We start from the raw sequence: 26,679 nt of genomic DNA on the forward strand, positions 1-26,679 counted from the left end.
TGTGGTGCTGTTTTATCAGTAATAAAACATCACTTTTACTTTGTCTCCATATAAGATCTCTGTAGCCTCTAGTCCTTCACAGAGGGGACACATAAAGTATGACTAGCGCATCTCAATGTAAACATATTGAACAACTAATTGGATTGGACAAATTAAGCAGCAATCATTAATCGTTACAGAACCACATTAATACATATACTGAATAGAACAAGGCTAGTTTCAAACTGGTTTTAAGCCCTTCCCTCTACAAAGGCGGCTTATACTGTCTAAAATTTAAATCTAATGGTATTAGTCTTAATCTTTGTCAATTGTGCAACAGAATGACATTGTTATAAATATATGTAAAAGGTTACAACATAGACTGAAAACTCATTGGTTTGTGCGGAAAGGGTGGCCGTCAGTAGATTGACTGTCTGCCTTGGGAGGACCACTATAGAGAAGATCATGGATTTTGGAATACATAAACATTGAAGAGGGGTCACCACCACTACTGCTCTGTGATAAGCGAGAACTCTCCTGCAATTTGATCTTCTCATACAGATATTGCTTCTCAGCCTCAGCCTCGCTTAATTTCTGTTTCAAATAGTTGCTTGTATATTCTTCCTCTGATTTATCAGACTTGGCAAGAGCAATCCTCTGGAGCCTCTCCGCCTCTCGTTTAGCCTCATTAGCTTTCAATTGGAACATATCAGCCTCGGCATTTTTCAGCCTCACAATTCTCTCCAGTTCTTCAATCTGTAACTTCTTTTTTTGCCTCTCCGTCTTGAGTTCTCCGGCTTCTCTGGCCTTGTCGGCTAATTCACGATCACAAGCCTCAAGAGCCAACCGAGCCTTCTTGAACATTCTCATCTTCTCATCAGCTACCATTTCCATCTTTCTTATAGCCTCCTGGACCACTTCAGCAATTCTATTGCATGACTCCTGTGGAGCAATCAGCCTTCCACCTTCTGCATTTTCCAGGGTCTTAGGAGAGTCCACCTCAAGCTCTTCACATAGGAAAAGCATTGGTTAGAACATGGAGAAAGGGTAAAAGTTAAAAGTAACAGCCACTATCCAGTTGCAACAATAGGATTAATTTTATTGATTATACAACATTTTTAATGATTGCAAACCAATCATTTTATCCCAACATCTGTTTGAAATCAGGTTCTAATGAAGAGAAAATAGACAGTTTGGCAATGATTTCAAAATATAGTGTAAGAGCTTTTTCTTTTCATCTTTCTATACTTGGTTTTTATGAAATTCCATCTTTTTAGGCATAATCAAATATGGAAATAGTGAACGAGACAAAAGAAAATGCAAAGGGGAATGGGTTCTCTCATGTTGAAATTTGACAGGACCTGGTCATGTTAAAATTGTGTTCATCTCTCTCTTCATATGTATTAAATAGGTGAAACCCTATAAAAACAAAACTAGTAAATACTTATGAAGAGGAAGACGCAAAATTTTAACATTACCAGATCATATGAAATTTTAGTACCAGAGGATATGAAACTCTATATATACTAATAGTCTAATACTACACAAGTAAATTGGAAAACATCAATTTGCAAGTAAACTAGAAAATTTGTACCTTGGAAGACCACCAATATTGCCCTACACGCTGCCTTAGATTCCAATTTTCCACTCTTCAGTTTTTCCTTGAGATCATCACAGTTCCAAAAGAGTTTCCTCCCTCGAGGGTCTTTACTACCATGAAAGATCCTACTTACAAAATCAAGTTCCCTCATTAAGGCCTCCCCATCCCATGATGGAGCACAGTGCTGGAAGACATCTTTAACCCAACCCAACAGTTCTGAAGTCCTATTGCATGCTTGACACCTGAAAACCATTTCACTTGGCCCTGCTCCACTCTTTACAGTAGGGCCCATGCAAATAAGTTGCTCACGAATGGCACAATCTGTGTGAGTCCAATGAGAACACAAGTCACATCCAATCCAGCGGCAGGTATTTACTTCAAAGTCAAACTTGCTGCAGATAACACACATGCAGAGGTTGCAGAAGCCATTGTTGTTGGTGCATGTTTCACAGGTACAATCATCAGCCGGAAGCTGGTTTTGGCAAGCTATGTTTCTGCATCTCTTATACACAAATATTTCAATCAATGAAGTCTGAGATAAACTGATGCTAGGATGTAAGAATCCCTGAATTCCAGTGTTTATGGCAACAAGGATTTCAAGCTGCACACGATGCGCTCTTATCAAAGTCTTGGCTGTTAAATCAGCTCTACTCTGAACAAGCTTCTGCAAAACGAAAAACTCCTCTCTATGCTGCGATCCATTCCCTCCCTCAAGGATCACTCGAAGTCCACTCTTCAGCTCTTCCAGAAACTCTTCAGGTAGACGATGCATTTTTTCACAGATCACATCAACTCTTTCTCTTGCAATGTCCTGAAGACTAATCTTGTCTGCGCTGGAAACACGACGAATAATCGACTGATCAGGGAAATTGATCTCAGCTTTTCCATTCTCCATCTTCTTTGCAGCAATTGCATCTGCAGTCGGGAAGGTTTCTCGAGAATTGGCACTTTCAGTAGGAGATTCACGGAGGGCGTCAAAGTTTGACCTAGGTTCCTCCGGGGAAAGGCGAGGAGGATCTGAAGAAACCAGAGACAGAGACGTCGGTAGTCCTCCAACCCGTGATTGCTGCCGCGGAGGGAGCATTTTCTCACAATGCCTTCAGATATAAGTCAGAACCTAATCACACAGTGAATAATCCCACAAAAAAATATACTTGGTCAGTAACTAACAGAGGTGATTAAAAGCATTTTATACCACCACTGCACATGATTAAAACATATTCCTTGTATACAAGTGTGTTTGGATTCATGAATAACCTTAGACCATGTTTAATTTCACAATTAGTAGAGAATCTAAGACACATGATGCTATTATTATTATTATTGTAAAAGGATACAAACACAGAACCCCAAAATTGAGAAGAAGCATAACCACACAGTCACACACACAGGAATAGGATTAACAACAAAAACCCATCAGTTGTATTTAACTGAAAAAGATTCCCGAAATTCAATTCAGATCCTAACTCACAGACACAGAAATGAGAATAAAAATTGTTGCAATTTTGATGGTTCATCGAAATTCATGCAATTGAACAAGAAATTCAACAAAAAAGAAAAACGAAATGATTTGGATTGAGAAGAAGGAACTTACTTCCGGCGGCGAAGGAAGGAGGATCGGAGAGAGAAAGAACAAACTGTAACGTTGTTGAACGTGGGAAGGACTAGGAAGAGAGGTCGTGTTTTTCAACGACACCGTCTTCGGTAACCGGTTCAGCCGGTTGACGCGTTCTTTCTCTGACCCACTAAACTCTTTTCTTGTGTTGCGACGACTTTTCAAAAATCCAGGACAAAATGGAAGATTACAAAAGGAAAATAATTTCTAAACAACCATTCAAGAAATTATACCAGAAATTGATGTCATATATGATAGAGAGATAAAATAACGTGGGTGTTTGTTGGATGTTTGCATTGTTTGGATGTCTGGATATTATTACTGTTTTACGTGAATGCTCAAATTGGAATATTGTTAGATAAAATGATGTTTAATAAAATAAAATTTAATGGATATACACTGTCAGTGTAAAATAGTCCAATTGAATTATGTCAAATAAGTAAATATGTTTTTAATTAAAATAAAAAATGAATGTAACTCTCTCTCCTACGTGGTAAACATTGATTGGATGTCAGTGTAAAACTATTTTACACTGATAGTGCATGTTCATTAAACTCCAGTTTAAAAAAATGAATTTGTGTTTGTAAGTTATATGTAGATAAGTGAGCAATGATGCAAGATAAGCTCGAATCCTAGTAGAAGTAGGATCCCTAATGACCTAGCCGCCTTTGGTATAAAAACGAGTCAACCTTTTTTACAATACGAACTCTTTCCATTTTACAGTGGGAAGATACAAACCTTAAATCTAAAGCCTAACTGGACTATAGGGTATTGTAATTCATCTGTCCAAGAGCCCTTACAAGATGTTAACTATATTAGGCCTGTCCAAGAGCCCTTACAAGATGTTAACTATATTAGGCCTGTCGACGAAGCCCAAAGTTGAGGAACCAGCTTACGCCGACATGTGAGGTTCACCACTTGAGGAGTCTTGGAGTAGGCGCACCCCTAGTCCCGTTGCAACTCTCAAACTATTTGATAAGAGAGAGATATAAATAAAAACATGTGAAAGTAAAATATATAAAAAATGATGTGTGAACATAATATTATTATTATTATTGAAATTTAGAGTGTTTGAATATGTAAAAGCACACTTATCTCAATTCATAAAAAAGAGCTTTGTTTCTTTTTAATTTCAAACACCAGTTTAAGTAGTTACTCCCTCCGTTCCAATTTGTTTGTTGTTTTAGCTTTTGCTAGAAATTCCAAAATGGTTATTGTTTTATATACATTTTTTCCTCATTTTTTTTCCCTCTATACCCTTGTTGAATAATTAATTCAAAGTTTCTCAATAAACCAACCTACCACCTAAATTAACTATCCCCACTATCTCTATTAATTACTATCCCTATTTACGAAAATGTAAGTCATTATTCTGGTCAAGTTTCTCTCTTGTAGTAGTAACTCAAATTTTGAATTCACACTCTCTTTCTTGTATTTTCAATGGAGAAAATGTGAAATTAGTAGTGTGAGTGTGGAAAATGAGGAATGAATTATTTACATGAATGAAAATAAATAGGGGTATTTTGGTGAAAATATTAATCTAATGATTAGCTCTTAAACTGTGTGCAAATGCTAAACAACAAACAAATTGGAACATAGGGAGTAGTAAATTACAATTAACCACTAAGAGCATCTCCAATGCTAGTTCTTATTTCTTACTACTTAGCACTATTCATGTGGGCCCGTATTGCCTCATGTGTTTAAGCAACTCTTTGCAGATTTTGCTCCAACCAAGAGTTCTTAGTTCTTAGTCCTTAACACTATTCATCCGGTCCCACAATACCATTATATTAATATTTTTTATTTCCATATAATTTTTTATTTAAATTTAAATGCTAATTCAATACTTAAATTAAATGAATGAGAGAGAAAATTTTAATTTTTTATGCTAAGAACTCAAAAAATAAAACATCTTATATAAGAACCTTGTTCTTATTTTTAAGAACTAAGAACTCCACGTCATCCTCTCCAGTGGTTAAGAACTCAGTTCTTAGTTCTTAACTCAAAAATAAGAACTAAGAACCTTGCATTGAAGATGCTCTAACAATGACTTATTAAAAAAAAAACAGTTTAAGTAGTTATTTGGCTTAAATCAATGTTTAATGAATGACAACTTCGAGCAATTGCTTTAAATTTCGCATTATATTAACTTGATTGGAAAAACTCAATGTACGACTAGCTATAGTCAAAGCTTTTTCAGATTAATGAGAAACTTCCTAATTATTCACATTTGTTTTTATTCCTAATTTGATTCCTAAAATGAATGAATGTCCCTTAATTATGACCTCTAACCAGTGTTATTAAACTCGGTCCGGTGATCGACTCGGTCAGGGCACTGGGTCAATGGATCACTGGTTCAACCGGTGAGTCAAAGGTTCAACCGCTTAACTCGGTTTATGTTAAAAATTAAAAATCCATAATAAAGTAGCAGCATATATTAATAACAATAAAATATTTATGATGATATATATTACAAATTTAATATATATTATTTAGTAAAATACATAATTAATTTTTTACGGTATATACATAATTAATCTAAGAGTGATATATTTTTTAACTAAATTAATTGGTTGGCACCAAGAACCACATCTGCCGCAAAAAAGGCTTACAGCCCAATACTGTAGTCCAATGCCTATTAAGAAGAGATAACATTGAACATAATATAGTAACAAGAAACAACGTTAAAAGAGCAAGCATGTAACAAAAAAAAAGCGTTAAAATAGCAAGCAGAGCCCATACCCATCATTTAATATATAAGACTCAGTGCAACCCTAATTGATAGTGCACAGCCGCAATATGAGAGAGATAAGGTTTCTTGGTTTCGAAATTACTTCCCAATGTCATACAGAGAGCAATTTCCTTTGAAGCAATCAACCAGTATTTTCTTTTCCAATGTCATACAAAGAGCAACTTCACGCCATCTCTCCTATCTGATACTTTTTTTTTTCTTCTTCTTCTTCTTCTCTTTCTATTTCATTTGAATCCATCAATCAGTATTTTCCTTTCTTAAGAAGGGATTGAAGAAAAGAAAGAGTAGGAGTGAGGAAATTTAGATCCCGTTCTCCACTCAACAGTGAAGAAAACCAGTGTCAGCCTCCATAAAAAAACTCTGTTTTTTCCTTCCTCCAAAACGGATTTGACATTTAATTTAAAAAAAAAAGATTGACATCCGGTTGAACCGAGTCAGGCCGAGTCACCGGGTTTTTTACTAAACCGACCGAGTTAAAACGGTTCGTACCGAGTCAGATGCATGGCCAATCCGATGTGTGGCTCGAACCGGCCAGGGGTCCGGTTCACGGTCGAACCGGTCGGACCGGCCAGTCCGAGCCGAGTTTTATAACACTGCCTCTAACTTAATCAGCACACGAATTTTGATTACGTCATTTAATTACTTAGTTGACATACCACTTTCAAGAGCAACTGCCCCATTGTAATCATTCCTATCCCATTTCGTTCCATAAAAGAAATACGAAATTCACCTTCACCTTTTCAAGAAATGATTAAAAGAGAGAAGTGAAACACATAATGTGATAAGAAAATAAAAGGAATGAGAAGTGAATGTATAAGAAATTTGAATGAAAATAATGTGTGTGAATGCATATAGATTGTTACAAAAAAACCACTAAAATGTCAAATAAAATATATTATGTATTGGTATACCTATGTCCCATTTGGTTTCTCATTTGCATACACCTCAAGCACAAAGGCACACACGCACGCACGAAGAAGCAAGATTTAGAACATCTAACACTAGAAAGATGAATTAGACTGCTTTTAAGATATGGCATTAAGCATTAACCGAAAAATATGACATTACTCAATATTCATCAGGCTATCTATAAAACAATACCACCAATGTTCAATGTAAATCTGCTAAGCATAGTATAAAGAAGGAACAAAAAAACAAAAATCTCTCTGACAGTCCTCTCACTTCTGACCATCAGCCTCAGTGGGTTCAACCACCTCAGCTTCTACAAATTCTGGGACAGGGGGCTGGGTTACAGTGGACTGAAACTGACCAGAAGCTGACCATCTACCACTGAGAGCCATGCTCATCATTTCGTATATCTTTCCTCCAAGCTGTGCTGGATTATCAGGCTGCACACCAACAAATTAAGTCAGAAGATGCAAATTTTGACATGAACGAAACTATCTGAAAAGCTTTAGTTGCTGGATGAAGACACATGAATGATGATTATATTATGTTTTCAACAAGTCAATCATGCAAGAGCCCATTGAGCTTGAAACATGCACAGTCCAACCTAGCTTGTGCAAAAATTCAACTTTTTTAGTATAATAATGGAAACCCCAAGTATCAAACTTGAGATAACTAGGTCACAAAGATTCTAATACTGTCATTAATTATCACAAAAGCCTAAGCTATGTGATGAGGAGAAACAAATGTTTTTATATTATGTTCCTAACAAGTTTGGAGCGCACTTCAGTTTAAACAAAGCTAAAAACGACAAGGTAGCACACGGAAGTTCTTGCACCAATTCCTTCTATGCTATAAAATATTTAGCACAATATGCAAGATGCAACTCAGTATCACTATGTCTAATATTGAACTTTTCATACAACAATATCAAGCCATGAGCTTACCGTATAACCACTGGAAACCAATGCTGCATCATATAAAAGATCAATAGCTCTCTCGGCCTCTTGATCGTCAGGATTTGTTTTGCATGCAGCCTGAAAATCACCAATTAAATTACATTAACATTATTCCAATTTGCAATTGACTATATTAGATCTATTACTCATGACAAATACAAGAGAGTGCATTTCTTCACTTATCGTACATCCAAGTTCCTGATAATAGGGTGGTCAGGGTTGATCTCAAACACCCTTCTGCTTCTCATAAAATCCATGCTGGAGGCATCACCCATACTTTGTGCCTTCATTAGCCTGTGAAGCAAATTTATTACATAAAACAAAATGTTGATTAAATTTACGAAATACATCATTTAATATCTAAGAGGACGGAAGACCCACCTTTCCATGTTTGCAGACCACCCAAATTTTCCTGACACCAGAACACAAGGTGAAGAACTAAGTCTGTTTGAAATTTGCACACTTGCGACTTTATCTCCCAAACGTTTTTTGATCCAGTCACATGTTTGGGCGAATTCCTGCTTCACTTCCTTCTCCCTTTCCTCGTTCTTATCACCTTCAGAAACAATAAACCAAGTCAAACATGTTCGAAGAGTAAAGAAGACCCAGACCATGAACTTCATAGCTGTCAAAACTCAAGAGAGACTACAACTATTTGATCAATGAAATGCTAATGCCCTTGATTTAGACAAATGTGTGTCTAATGTAGTATAAGTCCAAAAATCATCAAAAGGAAGAATAAAAAATAAATAAGCAAACCTAGATCCAAGTCTTCCTTGCTAATGTCAACAAAATTCTTTTCCTTGTATGATTTAAGGTTTTGAATGGCAACCTCGTCTATTGGATCCACCAAAAACAAGACCTGAAAATTACATTAAAAAGCACCAACATATATAAATTAACAAAAATAAATTAGTCAATAGATAAAGTTGTAATCATTAATAAAGATAAGCTTATACTTCAAGTTTTTTCTCCGCAAGTTTCTCCAAGAAAGGTGTGTTCTTAGCACTAGACACGCTGTCAGCAGCAATGTAATAAATATCCTTTTGATCAGGTTGCATGCAATCAACATATTCATCCAAGCTGATCAGGTCTTCCTCACTTTGGTTCGAGAAAAACCGAAGCAATGGAGCAAGTCGTTTGTGATTCTCACGGTCTTCAATGCAACCCAATTTTAAGTGTTTGCCAAAGTTATCCCAGAATTTCTCATAGTCCTGCAAACAGATGAAGGCAGCTGGTAAATGCTATCATGAAACATGCAGTTCTTTCTATAAAAGCAGTTATAAAAGATACATAAAACAACTGAGCAAGAGGTATATATGTTAAACTATCAAAGATTAAGCCACAATAATTTATCCAGTCCCTTCTAACTTAACAAAATCAAAAAAGCAAACTGTACAACTACAATTTATCTGAATTAGAACTTACCTCTCTGTTCTCACTCATGGATATCCCCAGAATCATGTCAAAAGCCTTTCTAACCAAGCGTTTCCTCATAATCCGCACCTTCAAGCACCACATAGAATTTTTTTTATCAAGTTGAAACTCGGAAGGAATTTTATACATGTATCACCAAAGAAAATTCCAGGTATAAAATTAAGTGGATGTGTGCCCTATCTACTTACTATGCGGCTCTCTTGAAGTATTTCACGTGACACGTTGAGTGGAAGGTCATTTGAGTCAACCACACCTTTAACGAAACTTAAGTATCTGGGGAACTGTTCAAACAAATAATACATTAGCACAGGATAAACTGTGAGAACACCATCCAAATACTCAAGATCAAAAGAGCAAAGTGCTTATACCAGTTCTCCATCAAAGTCATCTGAAATGAAAACTCTTTTCACATAAAGTCTGATATTTTTGGTCTTGGGATTGATTATATCATCCTTCCCTGAAGGAGCGAAGGCAGGAACATAAAGTACAGACCTAAATTCTACCTCACCCTGCAATACCAAAACCAAAACATTAGCGATCAAATTAGGTCTTGAGCGGAAATTTGAGGCTATCAAACTATTTGTCTAGTAGCAAACAGTAAATATCAACATCCAACAACATGCAACAGAACAAGAAGCATTTTGAGACAATAAAAAATGTTACCTCTGTGGTAAAGTGTGATGATGCCAATGGCTCCAGGTATTCATTGAAAGTATTCTTGTAAAACTCATTGTACTCCTCCTTAGTGACTTCTTTAGGATTACGAAGCTGTGCAGATAGAGTAATGTCTAAATCTTCATTCAATAAATAAAATTCTGAGTTCAGGACAAACCATGAAATAGGAAATCATAAAACTCACCCAAATAGGTTGGGTCTCATTTGTGAGCTCCCAATCCCAATACTTCTCCACAACAGTTTTAGTTTTCTTCTTCTTCTGTAACAAACACATGTCAAACTCATTAATATGTAAGTAAAAGTGGTAGCTAAACAATCACACATTCACACTCATCAATACTCAATACAGTGTATATATATGCAGAACAATCAGAACGCTACCTCAGTCTTCTCATCTTGTTCATCCGTTTTGGCTTCAGCCGGATCCTCATCAACCTCCACCTGGAAAGATCCCAAATTAATTTCCATAGGATTTGGGGGGGGGGGGGGGGAGGGTTGTTAAATAACTTCGAGCGAACAATACAAATATAGCATCATAAAAATGAAAACATCTGAATCATTAGCCATACTTCTTTGGTGAATCCCTTTTCCTGCCAAGTGTATATCGGGAATGAGACAAATTGTGAGTAGTTTTTCACAAGCTTTTGAATCCGCTCTGGATGCGCAAACCCTTTGTCGTCCCTCTGGAAGTTAGCAGTGGGTAAAATGCACACGCATTTGTAAGCTTCTGAATGAAGAAACTAAATGAATTGAAGACCAAACATGGAGATTATCAACATACCTTAAGATATAGTGTAAGGCGAGTTCCTCTAGGAACCAGCTTCTCAGGATCGGTTTCCTCAGATATGATATATGAACTAGCATTTGCCTCTCCTTCCCAAACATATTGTTTATCAGATTTTGGACTCTTTGTTGAGACAACCACCTTCAAGCAACAAAGAAAAGATATAACTACCATATTTAAAATAAAAATATATATAGATCAACTTTTTACTAGAACACAAATGCATACCCGATCAGCAACCAGAAAAGCAGAATAAAATCCTACACCAAATTGACCAATTAAGTTGTTGTCACCACCAGCATCTTTGCTATCCTATTAAATGATACACCTTGTCAGCACATAAATACATAGCTGAAAAATGAAATGAAGACAATATAATCCCGAAGCATCATTTTGAAGAGGCAGAACCTTTAAAGCTTTCAAAAACTTTGCAGTTCCACTTTGAGCAATAGTTCCAAGACAATCAATCAATTCTTGCTTAGTCATACCAATGCCTGTATCGCTGCATAAAACAAAAATCGAGTTACCAGCCGAATTTTAAAATAAAAATCCAAATCACAAAATCAAAAGCTTTTTATCTTACGTAATAGTGACAATCCCATTATCTTTATCAGTATGAATGCGGATATCAAATTCAACCGCATCCTTCATCAGCTCAGGCTCTGTAACGCTCAAAAACCGCAGTTTGTCCAACGCATCGCTTGCATTACTGTAACGAGAAAAGAAAAGCATAAATAGCCAGTTTGAACAACAATGCATATATATAACATCCAATCAAAACCAGAGATATAGGTAGTCTATTTCTCGAAATAGCCTCATTAGAAAAATTAATAATTTTATCAAGATCAAAGTGTCTTTAACAGGCAATTTAAGCTATAAGTTTGAATGTAGTTAAATAAATTCCATAACAATGGCATTGAAACTGTGTAGCTTCAAATCCTTCAACTGACACATAGCACTCTTAACTCTATGCTTTATCCAACAACATAATTCTAAAAAGGTTTCAGGCAGGCTTGTTAATAGCCCGCCCTGGGGTTCACCACTACTCCACTATTCACCGCTCAATAGCGTTTTTTGGGCTTGCCGCTACACTAGGCTATCCGCCATTAACAATCAGGACAAGATAAGCAACCACTAATGAAACATTTGCAACAGTATAATACCTGATAAGTTCCCTGAGAAACACCTCCTTGTTACTGTATAGACTGTTAACAATGAGGTCCATGAGACGGCTAACCTATGCATATTACACAAAATCATGGTCAGTACACATATCATCATGGCATGCAGTGCAGGTTGAGAAATAACCATATATACATACATACCTCTGCTTGGTACTCAAATCTTTGAGCAGACGGGGAATCCCCAGAAGATGAAGATTCAGCAGCAGTGGATTCATATCGTTTGCCCAGAAAAATGCTGTCCCGTTTCCAATTGGGATGAGCAGTGGATTTGTCAGAGGTTAATAGAGAAGAAGAAGAAGAAGAAGAAGAATAACATCTGGATTTGGTGTCATTCTCATTCTCACCCACCGACGACGAGGCAGCCGAAAGTGTGGCCCGGCGGCGAAGAAAGCCACCGTGACGGAGTAGGTTAGAGAGGGAGGATGAACGCTGTGAAAGGCGGTGCATACTTGGAAGTGTGATTGTGAGATTCTTCAGAAAACTGCGTTGGTGAAGGAAGGAATGGTAGGGTTTAAGCAGGGTTTGATCGTGTTTCAGAACCTTCTGGATTCTCCTAGTTTCGTTTCCATCAACGTTTTACCCTATTATATTATTATGAGGACCAAACTTTTCTTAATATTTTATTTTATTGTTATATAAACTTACTTATTACTTAAGCAGCAATTTTCAATATAAACACATTATTCATGTTCAAAATTAAAAGTTATTTTGATATTTTAGTTTTAAAAACAGTTTTTGAAAAAATGGTGTGACAAATAGGTTTTAAATTGTTTTAATTTTTAGAAACAATTCAAAAACTGTAACAAAAAACAAGCCCAAAATTCTACTATTATTTTCTGTTTCTTGGTGATTTTTATATTTTTTTTTGATGTTATGATGTTGATCATGCAAGATTACACTACCGAAAGAGACTTTGATTTTAGTGGATTTTGTTATGGCTTGAGAAGATCCCATTTGGTTGAACTTATCATCGTGTTTCATACTAAAAAAGAAGTTTTTTCTCAATAGTTGGATGATGCTCGTATTAAGATTTTGGTTCTAGGTTAAGGCATGCGTGCATATTGGTGGAGTTTTTGAGCTAGAAGATTTATGTTGGATTTAATTTTGTGTTTGGGATCTTGTTTAACCTTACTGGGTCCATGAGTTTTTCGAGATTAATTGATTCTTTAAACGTTGTCTTTTGAGGATGGTTCCAATCTCCAATGAAAATCAAGACTTGTTGGGAAGTTTTTGTACTTAACGATCTTAAAAATTTGTGCCTATATCAATATGTGTTTACTCTTCGCGGCAGCTTTTAACACAGTGAATTAGTTTGAGTGGAAGTAGAGTTGCCATGACAAACTGAGGTCGAATTGCCTTTCTATGAAAAAAAGAAAATCAATGTATAAAATTGCAAATTGACCACTTTATTAAAATCATTATTCACTTTATAATGTATTTTGAACATTATAATGTAGTTCTACAACGTTGCAAAATATATTATGTATTGGTAAAAACAATGTTTTAACTACGTCCCAGTTGATTTCTCATTAGCAGACATCTTAACACACAAACGAAAAAGTAAGATTTCAGCACATGTTACACTAAATGGATGAATTAAACAGCTTTAAGGCATGGCATTAAACTTTAACAAGAAAAATGAAGATGTAGCAATATACTAAATGTCCATCAGATTATATATAGAATTATATACCACCAATATCAAATGTAATTCCGCTAAGCAACATAGAATTAAGGATCAGAAAACGAAAAATCTCTAGACAGTCTTTTCACTTCTGACCACCAGCGTCAGTGGGTTCACAACTACCTCAGCTTCTAGAGCTTCAACACTTCCTTCTCCCTTTCTAGTTTCTTCATTTTTATCGCCTTCAGAAACAAAAAACTAGATTAAACAAGTTTGAAGAGTAAAGAAGAACCAAACCATGAATTTCATAACTGCCAAAACTCAAAAGAGAGACTACAAATATTTGAGCAATGAAATGCTAATACCCTTGATAAAGACACAAATGTGTGTCTAGTATTAGCATAAATAAATCCAAAACAAATCATCAGAAGTAAGCACAAAAAAGAAAGAAGCACACCTAGAACCAAGTCTTCCTTGCCAATGTCAACAAAATTCAGTTCCATGTATGATTTAAGGTTTTGAATGGCAACCTCGTCTATTGGATCCTCCACCAAAAACAGGACCTAAAAAATGACATTACAAAGTGCCAAAATATATAAATTAACAAAAACAAGTTAGTCAATAGATAAAGTTCTGAGCTTTAATAAAGATAAGCTTATACTTCAAGATCTTTCTCCGCAAGTTTCTCCACGTAAGGTGAGCTCTTTGCACTAGACACACTGTCAGCAGCAACGTAATAAATATCCTTTTGATCAGGTTTCATGTTCTCAACATACTCATCCAAGCTTATCAGTTCTTCCTCACTTTTGGACGAGAAAAACCGAAGCAATGGAGCAATTCGTTTGTGATTCTCATGGTCTTCAATGCAACCCAATTTCAAGTGTTTGCCATAGTTCTCCCAGAACTTCTCATAGACCTGCAAACAGATGAAGGCAGCTGGTAAAATTCTATCAGGAAACAAGCAGTTCTTTCTATGCAAGCAGTCATATAAGATACATAAAACAACTGAGCAAGATGTATATATGGTAAAGTATATCCAAGATTAAGCCACATTAATTTATCCAGTCCCTTATAAGTACTCCCTCCGGTCCTATTTATAAGCAGCAAAAAAAAAAATCACATAGTTTAAGAAATGTAGTTAAACTAGATAAAATGCATTAAATATGTCTTGAATCAAAATAAACTTCCAAAATTACCCTTTGTTATTAGTGTTGGAAAGTGGGAAAGAGAGAGAATAATTAATGAGACACATTTTACAAGCTAGAATTAATAAGGGCATCATTGGAAAAAAATAATTAATATAGCTCAAACTTTCATTTGGTTCTTATAAAAAGGACCAAGATTTTTCTTCTCTTTCATGCTTATAAATAGGACCGGAGGGAGTATAATTTAATAGAACCAAAAAAGCATACTGTAAAACTACGAATTTTCTGAATGAGAATTTACCTCTCTGTCATCATTAAAGGCTATCCCCGCAATCATATCAAAAGCCATTCTAACCAAGTGTGCCCTCATAATCCGCACCTTCAAGCATCATATAGAAAAAATTGAAGTTGAAATTCGCAAGGAATTTTTATACATGTATCATCAACCAAAATTCCAGGAATAATTTTAAGTGGATGCGTGCCCTATCTACTTACTATGGGGCTCGCCTGAAATTCTTCGCGTGACACGTTGATTGGAAGTTTGGCTGACTCAACCATACCTTTGAGAAAACTTAAGTATCTGGGGAACTGTTCAAACAAATAACACATTAGCACAGGATAAACCTATGAGAACCCCATCCAGTTACTCAAGATGGTAATAGTAAAGTGCTTATACCAGTTCTCCATCAAAGTCATCTGAAATGAACACTCTCTCCACATAAAGTCTAATATTCTTGGTCTTGGGATTGACTATGTCATCCTTCCTTGAGGGAGCAATGGCAGGAACATAAAGTGTAGACGTAAACACTAACTCATTCTGCAATACCAAAAACAAAACGTTAGCTATCCAATTAGGATTGTGAATCTTCTTCGTAGAAAAGTTGAGGCTATCCAGCTATACAACCACAGATTCACACTCACAAACACTCAATCCAGTGTATATGGAGAACAATCAGAACATTTACCTCAGGATCATACTTTAATTTCTCCTTTTGCAATTTCTTCATCAACCACCACCCAAAAAGATCACAAATTAAAAAAAAAAAACTCAGTCAATTAAACGTCAGGTTTGTTCAAAGGGAATGAGGGGGAATAAATTAACCTACGACAAATAAAGGGATAGTAACATAGGAGATTAGGAGGAGAAATGCTATTCGCTATTTCTCCAGTAGCGAATAGCAAATCTCAATATCCATTGACAGAACAAGAAGCATTTTTGAGACTACAAAAAAGTGTTACCTCAGAGAACCTGTGTGATGATGATGCCAATGGCTCCAGGTATTCATTGAAAGTATTCTTGTAAAACTCTAAGTACTCCTCCCTTTCGACTCGTGAAGGATAACGAAGCTGTGCAGATATAGTAATGTCTAAATCTTCATTCAAGATAATAAAATTCTGATTTAAGCGCAATCATTCAATCGGAAATCATAAAACTCACCCAAATAGGTTCAGGTTCATTTATGGTGGTGTCCCAATAATTCATAGGAACAGTTATAGTTTTTTTCTTCTTCTGCCATGAACATGTGTCAAAGTCATAAATATGTGAGTAAATAAGAGGCGGCTAAACAATCACACAATCACTCACAAACACTCAATCCAGTGTATATGGAGAACGATCAGAACATTACCTCAGTATTCTCATCTTGTTTATCTGTTTTGGCTTCAGCCAGACCCTTCATTAACCACCACCAAAAAAGATCACAAATAAATAAAAACTCAAAATGTCAATTATACATCAGGTTTGTTCAGAGGGAATGAGGGGGAATAAATTAACCCGGGACAAATAAAGGGATAGTGTCATTGAAATTTAAAGATCTGGTATAGCCATACTTCAAGCGTGTACTCCTCTTCCTTCCAGAAGAATACCCGGAATGGGACATATTGCGAGTAGTTTCTCACAAGCTTTTCAATCCTCTCTGGATGAGCAAACCCTTTGTAGTCCCTCTGTAGCGGGTAAAATGCACACACATTTGTAAGCTTCTGAATAAAGAAACTAAATGCCTTACTTGAATATCAAACATGGAGATTATCAACATACCTTAAGATACAGTGTAAGGTGAGTTCCTCTAGGAAGAGGCTTCTCAGGATTAGGCTCCTCATATATGGTATATGAGCTCGCATTTGCCTCTCCTTCCCAAACATATCGCTTATCAGATTTTGGACTCTTAGTTGAGACAACCACCTTCAAGCAACAAAATAATAACATAACTACCAGATTAGAAAAATAAAAAAGAGTATCACATTTTTAAACTTACGCAAATGCATACCCGATCAGAAACCAGAAAGGCGGAAAAAAATCCTACGCCATATTGACCAATTAATTTGTTGTCACCACCAGCATCTTTGCCATCCTTTTAAATGATACACCTTGTGAGCAAATAAACACAGCTGAAAAATGAAATAAAGACAATATAATCCTAAAGCATCCTTCGGGAGAGGCAAGACCTTTAAAGCCTTCAAAAACTTTGCAGTTCCACTTTGAGCAATAGTTCCAAGACAATCGACTAGTTCTTTCTTAGTCATACCTATGCCCGTATCTCTGAACAAAAAATAATAATTAAGTACCAACTGAATTTTAAAAATAAAAATTAAAAACAAAAGCTATTTTATCTTACGTAATAGTGATAATCCCATTATCTTTATCAGTCTTAATGAGGATATGAAAATCAACATTATCCTTCAACAGTTCAGGCTCTGTAAAACTCAGAACTTGCAGCTTATTCAAGTCATCACTAGCATTGCTGTAACAAAAAATAAATACATAGATTGAAACATTGAACAGTGAATAACTATATAACATCCAATCAAGACCAGAGATATATCCTACTACGCATTTAGAAATAGCTTAATAAAAAAAAGAGAAATACTTTTGTCATGATAATCCTCAAAGTTCCCGCAAGGTATGGTCGCAATTTAAGCTATAAGTATGAATGTAGTTCAATAAATTCCATCACAATGGCATTGATAGATTCAACTGAAACATATCATACACTATCCTTTATCCAACAACATAATTCTACATGGGCTGGGATCACACCCCTACTGAACCAACTCTAGAAAGGTGTAATATAAGCAACCACTAATGAAACATTTGCAATAGTAACAGAAGATACCTGATAAGTTCCCTAACAAACACATCCTTGTAACTGTTTGAACCGTTAACAATGAGGTCCATGAGACGGCTAACCTGCGAATGACCCAAAATCATGTTGAGTACACTACACATATCATGCCATATGCATTGAGAAATGACCAAACATACATACATACATACATACATACATACATACATACATACATACATACATACATACATACATACATACATACATACATACATACATACATACATACATACATACATACATACATACATACATACATACATACATACATACATACATACATACATACATACATACATACCTCTGGTTGGTACTCAAATCTTTGAGCAGACGCGGAACCCGACACAGCAGAAGATTCATCAGCAGCAGCAGTAGTAGATTGATATCGTTTGAGCAAAAACATGCCCCTTTTCCAATTCGGCTGAGCACTGGAAGTGTCAGAGCGTAAGAAAGAAGAATAACACCTGAATTTGGCGTCATTTTCAGCCACCTGCACACAATTCACAGATAGAAGCAATCAAAATTCAAAACGGAGTTGCTATGAAACGACAATGAAAGAAGAGAATTGAGTCGTACCGAGGCAGAGGAAAGTGTGGCACGGCGAAGAGCGACGCCGAGTCGGAGAATGTTAGAAAGGGAGGAAGATCGCCGTGGAAGGCGGTGCATGGTTGGAACGAAGGAAGGAAGTGTGAAAGTGAGATTCATGAGAAATTGAAAACTGCGAATGAACGAAGCAGTGAAATATGAATTTGGTAATGGTAGGGTTTTAGAAGGGTTTTTGGTTAATTGTGTGAGACCCAAACAAATGATGTTTTAGAAGCTTCTATTCTAGATATTCCTAATCTCGTTTCGCTCAAAGTTTTATTTCATTTTAATTTATTTTTTTATTGTCAATAGAGAAAGTTTCATTGATAGAAAAGGGTCATGCCAATACAAGGCCACAAGACCCAAACAAATTCAGCCTTTTCTACATGGCCCAAACAAATTTTCATATGCAACACAAGGGCCTGCTCACTGAAAGTACACTGAGTAAACAGAGTTAGTCTAAGGGAGAATAAAAACTACTTGCAAGAGAGACATAGACCCAATAGACTAAGCCGAAGAGAACCTAGGTCAGCAAAACCCTAGCCCGAGTCTCCAAACCCTAGCCAACCACAGCGAAGGGGTGGCGAAACAGAGGCGGAGGAGGAATGGCAACGACTAACAGCAAAGCTCACAACACATGATTTCCTGCAAACAAAAGTGAAAAACTGATCTTGAGACTTTAAATGTCGCTTCTTCTCAACCTTGCCGGCTATGCCGTCTCCACTTTTCTGCAACAAGGTTATCTTCAACAGAGGTTCACAACACCACTAATAACAGAGGACCAGGAAAGCCAGATGAGAGGAGCTCTGTAACATCCCGATCTGACGACTGACCTCACGGTAACAACACGAGTCTTTTCAGTGCGCTTTGTCCTCACTCGCGCACTTCCTGGAAAAACTTCCCAGGAGGTTACTGAAATTCTGGTTCTCGCACAGGACAGATGTCGAACGCGATGTTGGGACAATCGGTTCGACAATTGCACAACAGTACATAAATTAAATCAACGAAAAAAAACACAGGGAATTGTTAACCCAGTTCGGTGCAACATCACCTACATCTGGAGGATACCAATCCAGGAGTCAATTCACTATCAAATAATAGCTCTCAGGTCACATGAAAGTCCCTCCTATACCTAAGTACTCCCCCTTAGTATAGAGCCTCTTCAATGTCTACCACTATTACATAAGTGAATCTAGCTTAGCCCTTCTCCTCTAAGCTATGAGGAAACTTCCCCTAACTCCTAATGATCACTGCCACAGTGACCGATCCCTTACAAGAGATTGAAAGATAGATCTCATGATCAAACAACAATTTGAAGAGATTACAACTCAACTAAACAAACCAACTCTAAGCCATATGATTATCAATGGAGGCAGTAGAGAGGTGTACAAAATAACAGAACAAGGACTCACAAAACAAAACCCTAAAAACCCAATCCTTGGGTGCCCAAGGCACACTTTGCAACTAGGGTTAAGCCTCCTTAAATAGGCTTTCTTCTGGTCTTGATCTTCAATGGGCTTGCACGAAAATAGAGTCCATAAAACAGATCTGGAACAAATCTTTTAAACCAGTAACAAATCTTATCAAATAAGATTTGAACAAAAGATAACATCTTTCACAATTTAAACCAAATCAAATCTTCTTCAACAGATTTGATTCCACTATATTATCTTCCAGATAACAAATAGAAGCTTCTTCAATAACCTTAACTTGATTATCACGAAATCCATCCAAAGCTTCTAGAAAAATCAGCCAAACACACAGCAGATCCGCAGGACAAATGTCACAGCACGATGTTACAACATCTGCTTCGACATCAGGTTGTTTTTGAAAAAAATGCAGACAACCAAAAGTAACAACAATCTCCCCCTTTGTCAAATTTTGTCTAAAACAACTTGAGATTCAGAGAAGATAAACATAACTCCCTCTCAGCAGCAGAACTCCCCCTCAAACGGTGCACATCATCGGGTTGCATATCAGAGACACATTATAAACAGCAGTAGATACATGAGATCACAAGATCAGATCTATTTATTGATCCCTCTTCCTTGGCGTTGTCCATGAAACCAGAATATATTCCCTGGAGCTCACCCAACAGAATAGGGTGCCTGCTCTGATACCAATTGAAATTCTGGTTCTCGCACAGGACAGATGTCGAACGCGATGTTGGGACAATCGGTTCGACAATTGCACAACAGTACATAAATTAAATCAACGAAAAAAAACACAGGGAATTGTTAACCCAGTTCGGTGCAACATCACCTACATCTGGAGGATACCAATCCAGGAGTCAATTCACTATCAAATAATAGCTCTCAGGTCACATGAAAGTCCCTCCTATACCTAAGTACTCCCCCTTAGTATAGAGCCTCTTCAATGTCTACCACTATTACATAAGTGAATCTAGCTTAGCCCTTCTCCTCTAAGCTATGAGGAAACTTCCCCTAACTCCTAATGATCACTGCCACAGTGACCGATCCCTTACAAGAGATTGAAAGATAGATCTCATGATCAAACAACAATTTGAAGAGATTACAACTCAACTAAACAAACCAACTCTAAGCCATATGATTATCAATGGAGGCAGTAGAGAGGTGTACAAAATAACAGAACAAGGACTCACAAAACAAAACCCTAAAAACCCAATCCTTGGGTGCCCAAGGCACACTTTGCAACTAGGGTTAAGCCTCCTTAAATAGGCTTTCTTCTGGTCTTGATCTTCAATGGGCTTGCACGAAAATAGAGTCCATAAAACAGATCTGGAACAAATCTTTTAAACCAGTAACAAATCTTATCAAATAAGATTTGAACAAAAGATAACATCTTTCACAATTTAAACCAAATCAAATCTTCTTCAACAGATTTGATTCCACTATATTATCTTCCAGATAACAAATAGAAGCTTCTTCAATAACCTTAACTTGATTATCACGAAATCCATCCAAAGCTTCTAGAAAAATCAGCCAAACACACAGCAGATCCGCAGGACAAATGTCACAGCACGATGTTACAACATCTGCTTCGACATCAGGTTGTTTTTGAAAAAATGCAGACAACCAAAAGTAACAACAGTTACCCATCCCAATATTGCTCCAAGGTTAAGTGCTTGCCTTGGAGCAATATTTGGATGGGTGACCTCCTGGGAAGTTTTCCCGAGAAGTGCGCGAGTGAGGACAAAGCGCGCTGAAAAGACTTGTGTTGTCACCGTGAGGCTAGTCGTCAGATCGGGATGTTACAAATGGTATCAGAGCCAACCTCTCCCAGTACAGTGTGGTTCAAGGACGAACCAGGCAGAAACAATATTGCTCCAACCCTTTCTCCCTTTTGTGGTGGCGATTCCCTTCGATGGAGACCAAAACACCATCGCCGCAATCCCTACAGCCGCCACCACCAGATCGAGAATAACCACCACCATATTTGGGTTAATTCATTTCAGATCTGAGTTGCAGGAGAAGGTGGATTGTAGGTTGTTTTGGGTATGGGTGAGAAAAAATGGGTCTGGGTGAGAAAAAAAAACTGACACTGAAGTGCCACAACCACCACCACTAGATCTGGAATTTTTATAGGCTTGTGATTTTTCGTTCCTTGTAATACCATTTTCTCCAAAACCATTTTTATTTCCTTGAATTTTTTTCTCTATCTTCAAACACTTTTGCTCCATTGCTTCATCTTCATCACCATAAGCATTTGGGTGGGTGAACCTTCTAGAATACTGCGTGCAAACGTTGCGTGTGAATGGGATGAGTGATGATTGATGGGTTTGGTGTTTCTGGGTGACGCTGTTGGATGGAGGATTTTCAGCACTGGATTTTTTGCAGAAGGTTGAGGATGAACCAGATGTAATTAACCTAAACCTTCATTAACTAATTCACTAATCCTTCTATAATAATTTTATTATTTGAATTTCTGAAAAATATCAAATTACCTGGAAACCTACTACAAGGGGTAAAAAATGGCTTGTGCAACCTTGCACAAGCTTTTCCTTGTGCATATTAAATTGGATTAAATATGTTCGGGGTCCCTGAACTATGGTGAGAAATTGGTATTCGTCCTTCAACTAAATTTTCGTTGCTTTCCATCTGTTAACTTATAAAACCGTTTGACTTCCATCTCTTTACCGGTTCTTATGCTTACTTAGAATGCCAGCTTGCATGTCAGTACCGTCATGTCCGTTTTATTATTTTTTTTTTCCACGTTACACATTTTTTTCATTTCCCTTTCCCACTTTCCCTTACAGAAGCAAATCCACACACAAATCCTCCCCTCTAACCCTTCAAACTCCCTCCTTTCCAAACTCGTCCTCTCTTGCTCCCTCACCTCCTCCTCCTCTTCTGGCCTTCACTACGCTCTCTTCGTTTTCTCCCAAATCCCAAACCCAGACCCCCATTTCTGCAACCAGCTCCTCCGTCTTTTATCTCGCAGCTCCACACTGCCAGTGGCGGATCCACTTCACAATGAGGGGGTTCACATGAACCCCCCCAAAAAAATTGCACTTACTCCACTATATATATATTTTTTTTGAACCTCCTGAAAATTTTAAATTATACTAATAGACCAAGTTTTGCACCTATTTGCACCAAAGACTCACACTCACTTACTCCTCTCTCTCTCTCTCTCACACACACACTCAGCCACTCACACTCACCCTCTTGAAATGTTTAGGACTTGATAAAGATTACACATTCAGCAAATTAGTATCAGATACATTGTTAAATGTATTTACCCCTTCATCTATGGACAAGTTCATGTTATTTTACAAAGTTGAGTGTTTTTTTTTTAATGTGAAACATAGTTGTTATTTTACAAGTTAATTGTTAAATCATTCTTTTGAAAATTTGTAATAAAATTCTCAGAAGTGTTTAGCTAGTTAAGAAGAATGATTTGAAAAACAACTCTACATGCCTCTAGATTAAATTCTATGTAGCAGTTAGTTTTCCCTTTGTATCTGATGCATCAAGCAACATAGATAGATGTGTGGCTCAATATTGTGCCTTGCTCAATATTGTTCTTGCTTGTACTTACTGTCCCTACCCTTCTCCTTCTAAGCCTCCAAATTGTGAAGCCTCGGGTTCTCAAACCTCCACCACACTCTCCTTTAATGAAGCCAACACTTGATAAATTTTGATGGGGTTGAAAGTTGAATCTTGAATAATTATGCGAAAAAAATAGAATTACAAAGCCAGGTTGACATGAAAAAAAAATAAATAGTGGTGAGCTAAATTAGCTTGAACCTGTTAATTGGCCAACCTGTTCCCTAACATCTACTTTCCTTTAAGTCTCTAACATATAGTTATTGCTGGCTTTTGGTCTTAATATTGTTAGCAGGTAAATCTAGTCCTAAATAAGTTAAAAACTTAAAATACATTTTTTTTATTACTAAAAGCATTCGGTATCCCATTCCCATTTACGGTGTGTTTGGTTCAATGGAGGGGAGGGGAGGGGAGAGATTTTAATGGAGGGGAGGGGAGGGAAGGGGATGGGAGGGGAGGGATTTTAATATTTATTATGTTTGGTTCATAGGAGGGGAGGTGAGGGGAGGGATTTCAATATTTATTATTTATTATTATCAAATTACTTTTATATCCATAATAGAATTCCATAAAATCACTGTATAATAATAATCATTTGCTAAAAGTTTGAATAACATTGGTAAAAATTAAAGTAAGAAAACAAAACAAGGGGTTTGTGAGTGTATGTCCATGTTCTAGGAGATAAGGATATACGACCAGTGGCAGCAAGGTGGCGTGCGTGAGAATGGGTCCGTGCGATTGGCGATTGCATAAAAATAAACCAAGAGAAAATTAAGTTTTGGTTTGATAGATCTGACGAAAATTAGAAGAAGATGAAGCCTTCGCACAGGGGAGGCTGAGAGGAACGGCAAGGATAGATGAATAAGGCATGAAAGTAGGCTTAGGTCGGCAGAACTGGAATTCCAACTATGTATAGGGATATTTTTGTCCAGTAATTTATTTCCCCTCCAAATCCCCCCACTTTTGGAGGGGACAAAAAATTGGGTTAGGAGGGATTTTGGTCCCCTCCCCTCCCCTCCCCTCCCCTCCCTTTCTAAAAGTTGAACCAAACATATTAAGTTTTAAAAAACCCCTCCCCTCCCCTCCCCTCCATTCCCCTCCAACCAAACATTATGTTAATGTGGGAACTGTCCTAACTGACTTGTATTATTTCTGATGTATAAACATATTACAGTTATTTTTAATTATATTTTTACCGATGTGTTCATTTGAAAAATTTGAACACCCTGACCGGGTCCTGGATCCGCCACTGCACACTGCAGAACACTCTCTTCCTCTATGAGAATCTTAGGAGAGGTGGCTCCCCTCTCGACCCCTTCAGCTTCCCCCCCACCCATTGTTGAAGGTCGTCTCGAAAGTTCCTGCCTTGTTTCTCGGCTTGGAGATTCATGGCCTTGCTTCCAAGATCGAGTTTCATTCTGACCCCTTTATTCAGATGGGCTTGATTGCCATGTACTCTTGTCGCCGCATTATGGATGCATCATGCACGGTTGGTGTTTGGCAAAATGTCTCATCGGGATGCTGTTACCTTTTTTTTAAAGTGGGATGTCGTTACCTGGAACATTATGATTGATGGGTATTTTTTTTTTATAAGCCATAATAAATATATTGAAATGAAGTACAAGGGGTACTTCAACCCAATACAAGTAGAAGATAGGAGAAAGAAAGCTAAATGTAGTAACTTTTACAATAACAACACCAATGATCCTCCTACTAGAAGAATGACCCACCCCCTTCTTGGAGAAAGATTATAGAAAATATGCTTCATTAAAACCTTACCAGGAAAAACCACCTTGGAAAAACCTGGTGAAGGAAAAAGAGTACATACTTTATATAATCAAGAGGTAATCTCCAAGGAAAACTATACAAATGGACACAGATACTAAATTAGCAAAATTCCCTTTGCCCAGACCAATGCCATAAAAAACAGTGCAGCAACCAAGTAGTACTAGCAAGATAATTCCCATTAAAATCGAATATCATTCCCTTCTCCCACCCTCCTGCAAATTCCTCCCTCAAACCAATAACCAGCATCCTCTCTGACACACGAAGCCAGTAAATCCTTCCACCAAATAAAAGCCTTTGCAGACTCCCCATTACCATATTTTGCATATAATATCTGACACCAAAGCTGCTCCCTATCCTGAAGAAATTGCCAACGCCATTTTCCTAGTAAAGCTAGATTAAACATATCCAAATCTCTTATCCCGAGGCCACCTGCAGTTTTTGGTTTACAAACTTGAGCCCGGCTTACCCAAGAAATCTTATGCTCCTCTTCTGAACCACCCTAAAGAAACCACATCATTAACTATTTGCATTTCAAAATGATCCCTCTAGGCATTCATAATAAAGAGATGTAGTATAGTGGTAAAGAGGTAAGCACACTTTTGATCATGCATAGACGCCCCCCAAAAGTTAATTGTTTTCCTTTCCAAGTTGAAAGCCTCCTTCTAATTTATCCACCACTAGATCCCAAGTAGCCAGCCTCCTAGGATTACCGCCCACCAGCAAACCCAAATAAATAAAAGGTAATTCCATTTTTTTGCAGTTAAGTAAAGAAGCAAATCGCTCTGTAATGGAAGTATCAATTGCAATCCCTGCAAGTTTGCTCTTATGAAAATTAACCTTCATTCCTGACACCAGTTCAAAACATCTCAAAATGCACTTCATGGCCCAAGCAGTTTGTAGGCAAGCTTTCCCAAAGAACAGTGCATCATCAGCAAATTGGAGCAACGCTACCTCAACCTTATCCTGTCTCCCTACCATGATGGGTTGAAAATTGTTTGTCAACCCAGCCTGTCGTAAAATCCTATTCAATCCCTCTGTCACTGACAAAAATAGAAAAGGGGCAATAGGATCCTCCTGTCTGATTCCTTTCTCCATCCTGAACTCATTAGTTGGGCTACAATTAACTAACACAGACACAAAGGAAGATTCTAAACAACCAACAATCCATTTAATCTAAACCTCACAAAAATTTAACCTTCTCATCATATAAACTAGAAAGCTCCAGCAGACTGAGTCATATGCTTTTTCAAAATCCACCTTCAGAACAAAAGATGGAATTTTATAGCTTTTAGCCTCGTGCAATGTTTCATTTGCAATAACCACACTATCCAACGTACTATTTCCTCCAAGAAACGCAAATTGATTCTCCGCAATTACCTTTGGCAACACCAGCTTAATCCTTGCAGCAAGGATTTTAGTAACAATTTTGTACATACACCCAACCAATGAGATGGGCCTAAACTCATTCAGATTTTGAGGGGAATCAATCGT

At 37.1% G+C, this 26,679-nt stretch overlaps 3 protein-coding genes across 4 annotated transcripts; all 3 read right to left on the reverse strand.

The window, feature by feature from the left end:
* Positions 1 to 124: 124 nt before the first annotated feature.
* LOC130732915 (OBERON-like protein) lies at positions 125 to 3,330 on the reverse strand. The gene is made up of 3 exons (XM_057584926.1): positions 3,174 to 3,330; positions 1,574 to 2,696; positions 125 to 986 (listed from the first exon to the last, which is right to left on the reverse strand). The coding sequence occupies exons 2-3, from the start codon at positions 2,661 to 2,663 to the stop codon at positions 370 to 372; spliced, it is 1,707 nt and encodes a 568-aa protein (XP_057440909.1). The 5' UTR covers positions 2,664 to 2,696; positions 3,174 to 3,330; the 3' UTR covers positions 125 to 369.
* Positions 3,331 to 6,984: 3,654 nt separating this feature from the next.
* LOC130732913 (heat shock protein 90-6, mitochondrial) lies at positions 6,985 to 12,453 on the reverse strand. The gene is made up of 19 exons (XM_057584923.1): positions 12,033 to 12,453; positions 11,871 to 11,944; positions 11,291 to 11,416; positions 11,116 to 11,209; positions 10,936 to 11,019; positions 10,705 to 10,848; positions 10,493 to 10,606; positions 10,305 to 10,364; positions 10,108 to 10,182; positions 9,912 to 10,016; positions 9,617 to 9,757; positions 9,437 to 9,529; positions 9,240 to 9,317; positions 8,771 to 9,025; positions 8,571 to 8,673; positions 8,193 to 8,367; positions 8,000 to 8,105; positions 7,800 to 7,889; positions 6,985 to 7,295 (listed from the first exon to the last, which is right to left on the reverse strand). Exons 1-19 carry the CDS (start codon positions 12,336 to 12,338, stop codon positions 7,125 to 7,127), a joined length of 2,394 nt encoding a protein of 797 aa, XP_057440906.1. The 5' UTR covers positions 12,339 to 12,453; the 3' UTR covers positions 6,985 to 7,124.
* Positions 12,454 to 13,546: 1,093 nt separating this feature from the next.
* Positions 13,547 to 18,591, reverse strand: LOC130732914 (heat shock protein 90-6, mitochondrial-like). 2 transcript variants are annotated; one of them, XM_057584925.1, is made up of 18 exons: positions 18,362 to 18,591; positions 18,087 to 18,275; positions 17,774 to 17,847; positions 17,276 to 17,401; positions 17,106 to 17,199; positions 16,928 to 17,011; positions 16,699 to 16,842; positions 16,491 to 16,604; positions 16,289 to 16,333; positions 16,099 to 16,167; positions 15,900 to 16,007; positions 15,626 to 15,661; positions 15,337 to 15,477; positions 15,156 to 15,248; positions 14,962 to 15,039; positions 14,177 to 14,431; positions 13,973 to 14,078; positions 13,547 to 13,757 (listed from the first exon to the last, which is right to left on the reverse strand). In XM_057584925.1, exons 1-18 carry the CDS (start codon positions 18,488 to 18,490, stop codon positions 13,648 to 13,650), a joined length of 1,995 nt encoding a protein of 664 aa, XP_057440908.1. In that variant the 5' UTR covers positions 18,491 to 18,591; the 3' UTR covers positions 13,547 to 13,647. The 2 variants fall into 2 exon arrangements, with proteins under 2 accessions (XP_057440908.1, XP_057440907.1); XM_057584924.1 differs by having other exon boundaries at positions 16,099 to 16,170.
* Positions 18,592 to 26,679: the final 8,088 nt, after the last annotated feature.

The sequence above is a fragment of the Lotus japonicus genome, chromosome 1, assembly GCF_012489685.1.
Source record: "Lotus japonicus ecotype B-129 chromosome 1, LjGifu_v1.2".
NCBI lineage: Eukaryota > Viridiplantae > Streptophyta > Magnoliopsida > Fabales > Fabaceae > Lotus > Lotus japonicus.

Bases quoted from the DNA above. Each gene is read 5' to 3' on its own strand.
- LOC130732914 (XM_057584924.1), bottom strand. From the start codon at position 18,490: ATGAATCTCACTTTCACACTTCCTTCCTTCGTTCCAACCATGCACCGC. The intron at 16,843-16,927 runs GTATGCATTTGC...TGTTGCTTGAAG, and splicing joins CCTTTCTGGTTTCTGATCGG to GTGGTTGTCTCAACTAAGAG. The intron at 16,334-16,490 runs GTATGGCTATAC...TGGTTAATGAAG, and splicing joins AAGAGGAGTACACGCTTGAA to GGTCTGGCTGAAGCCAAAAC.
- LOC130732913 (XM_057584923.1), bottom strand. From the start codon at position 12,338: ATGCACCGCCTTTCACAGCGTTCATCCTCCCTCTCTAACCTACTCCGT. The intron at 10,849-10,935 runs GTATGCATTTGT...TGTTGCTTGAAG, and splicing joins CTTTTCTGGTTGCTGATCGG to GTGGTTGTCTCAACAAAGAG. The intron at 9,758-9,911 runs GTAACATTTTTT...TTGGTATTGCAG, and splicing joins CATCACACTTTACCACAGAG to GGTGAGGTAGAATTTAGGTC.
- LOC130732915 (XM_057584926.1), bottom strand. From the start codon at position 2,663: ATGCTCCCTCCGCGGCAGCAATCACGGGTTGGAGGACTACCGACGTCT. The intron at 987-1,573 runs GTACAAATTTTC...TCCTATGTGAAG, and splicing joins AATATTGGTGGTCTTCCAAG to AGCTTGAGGTGGACTCTCCT.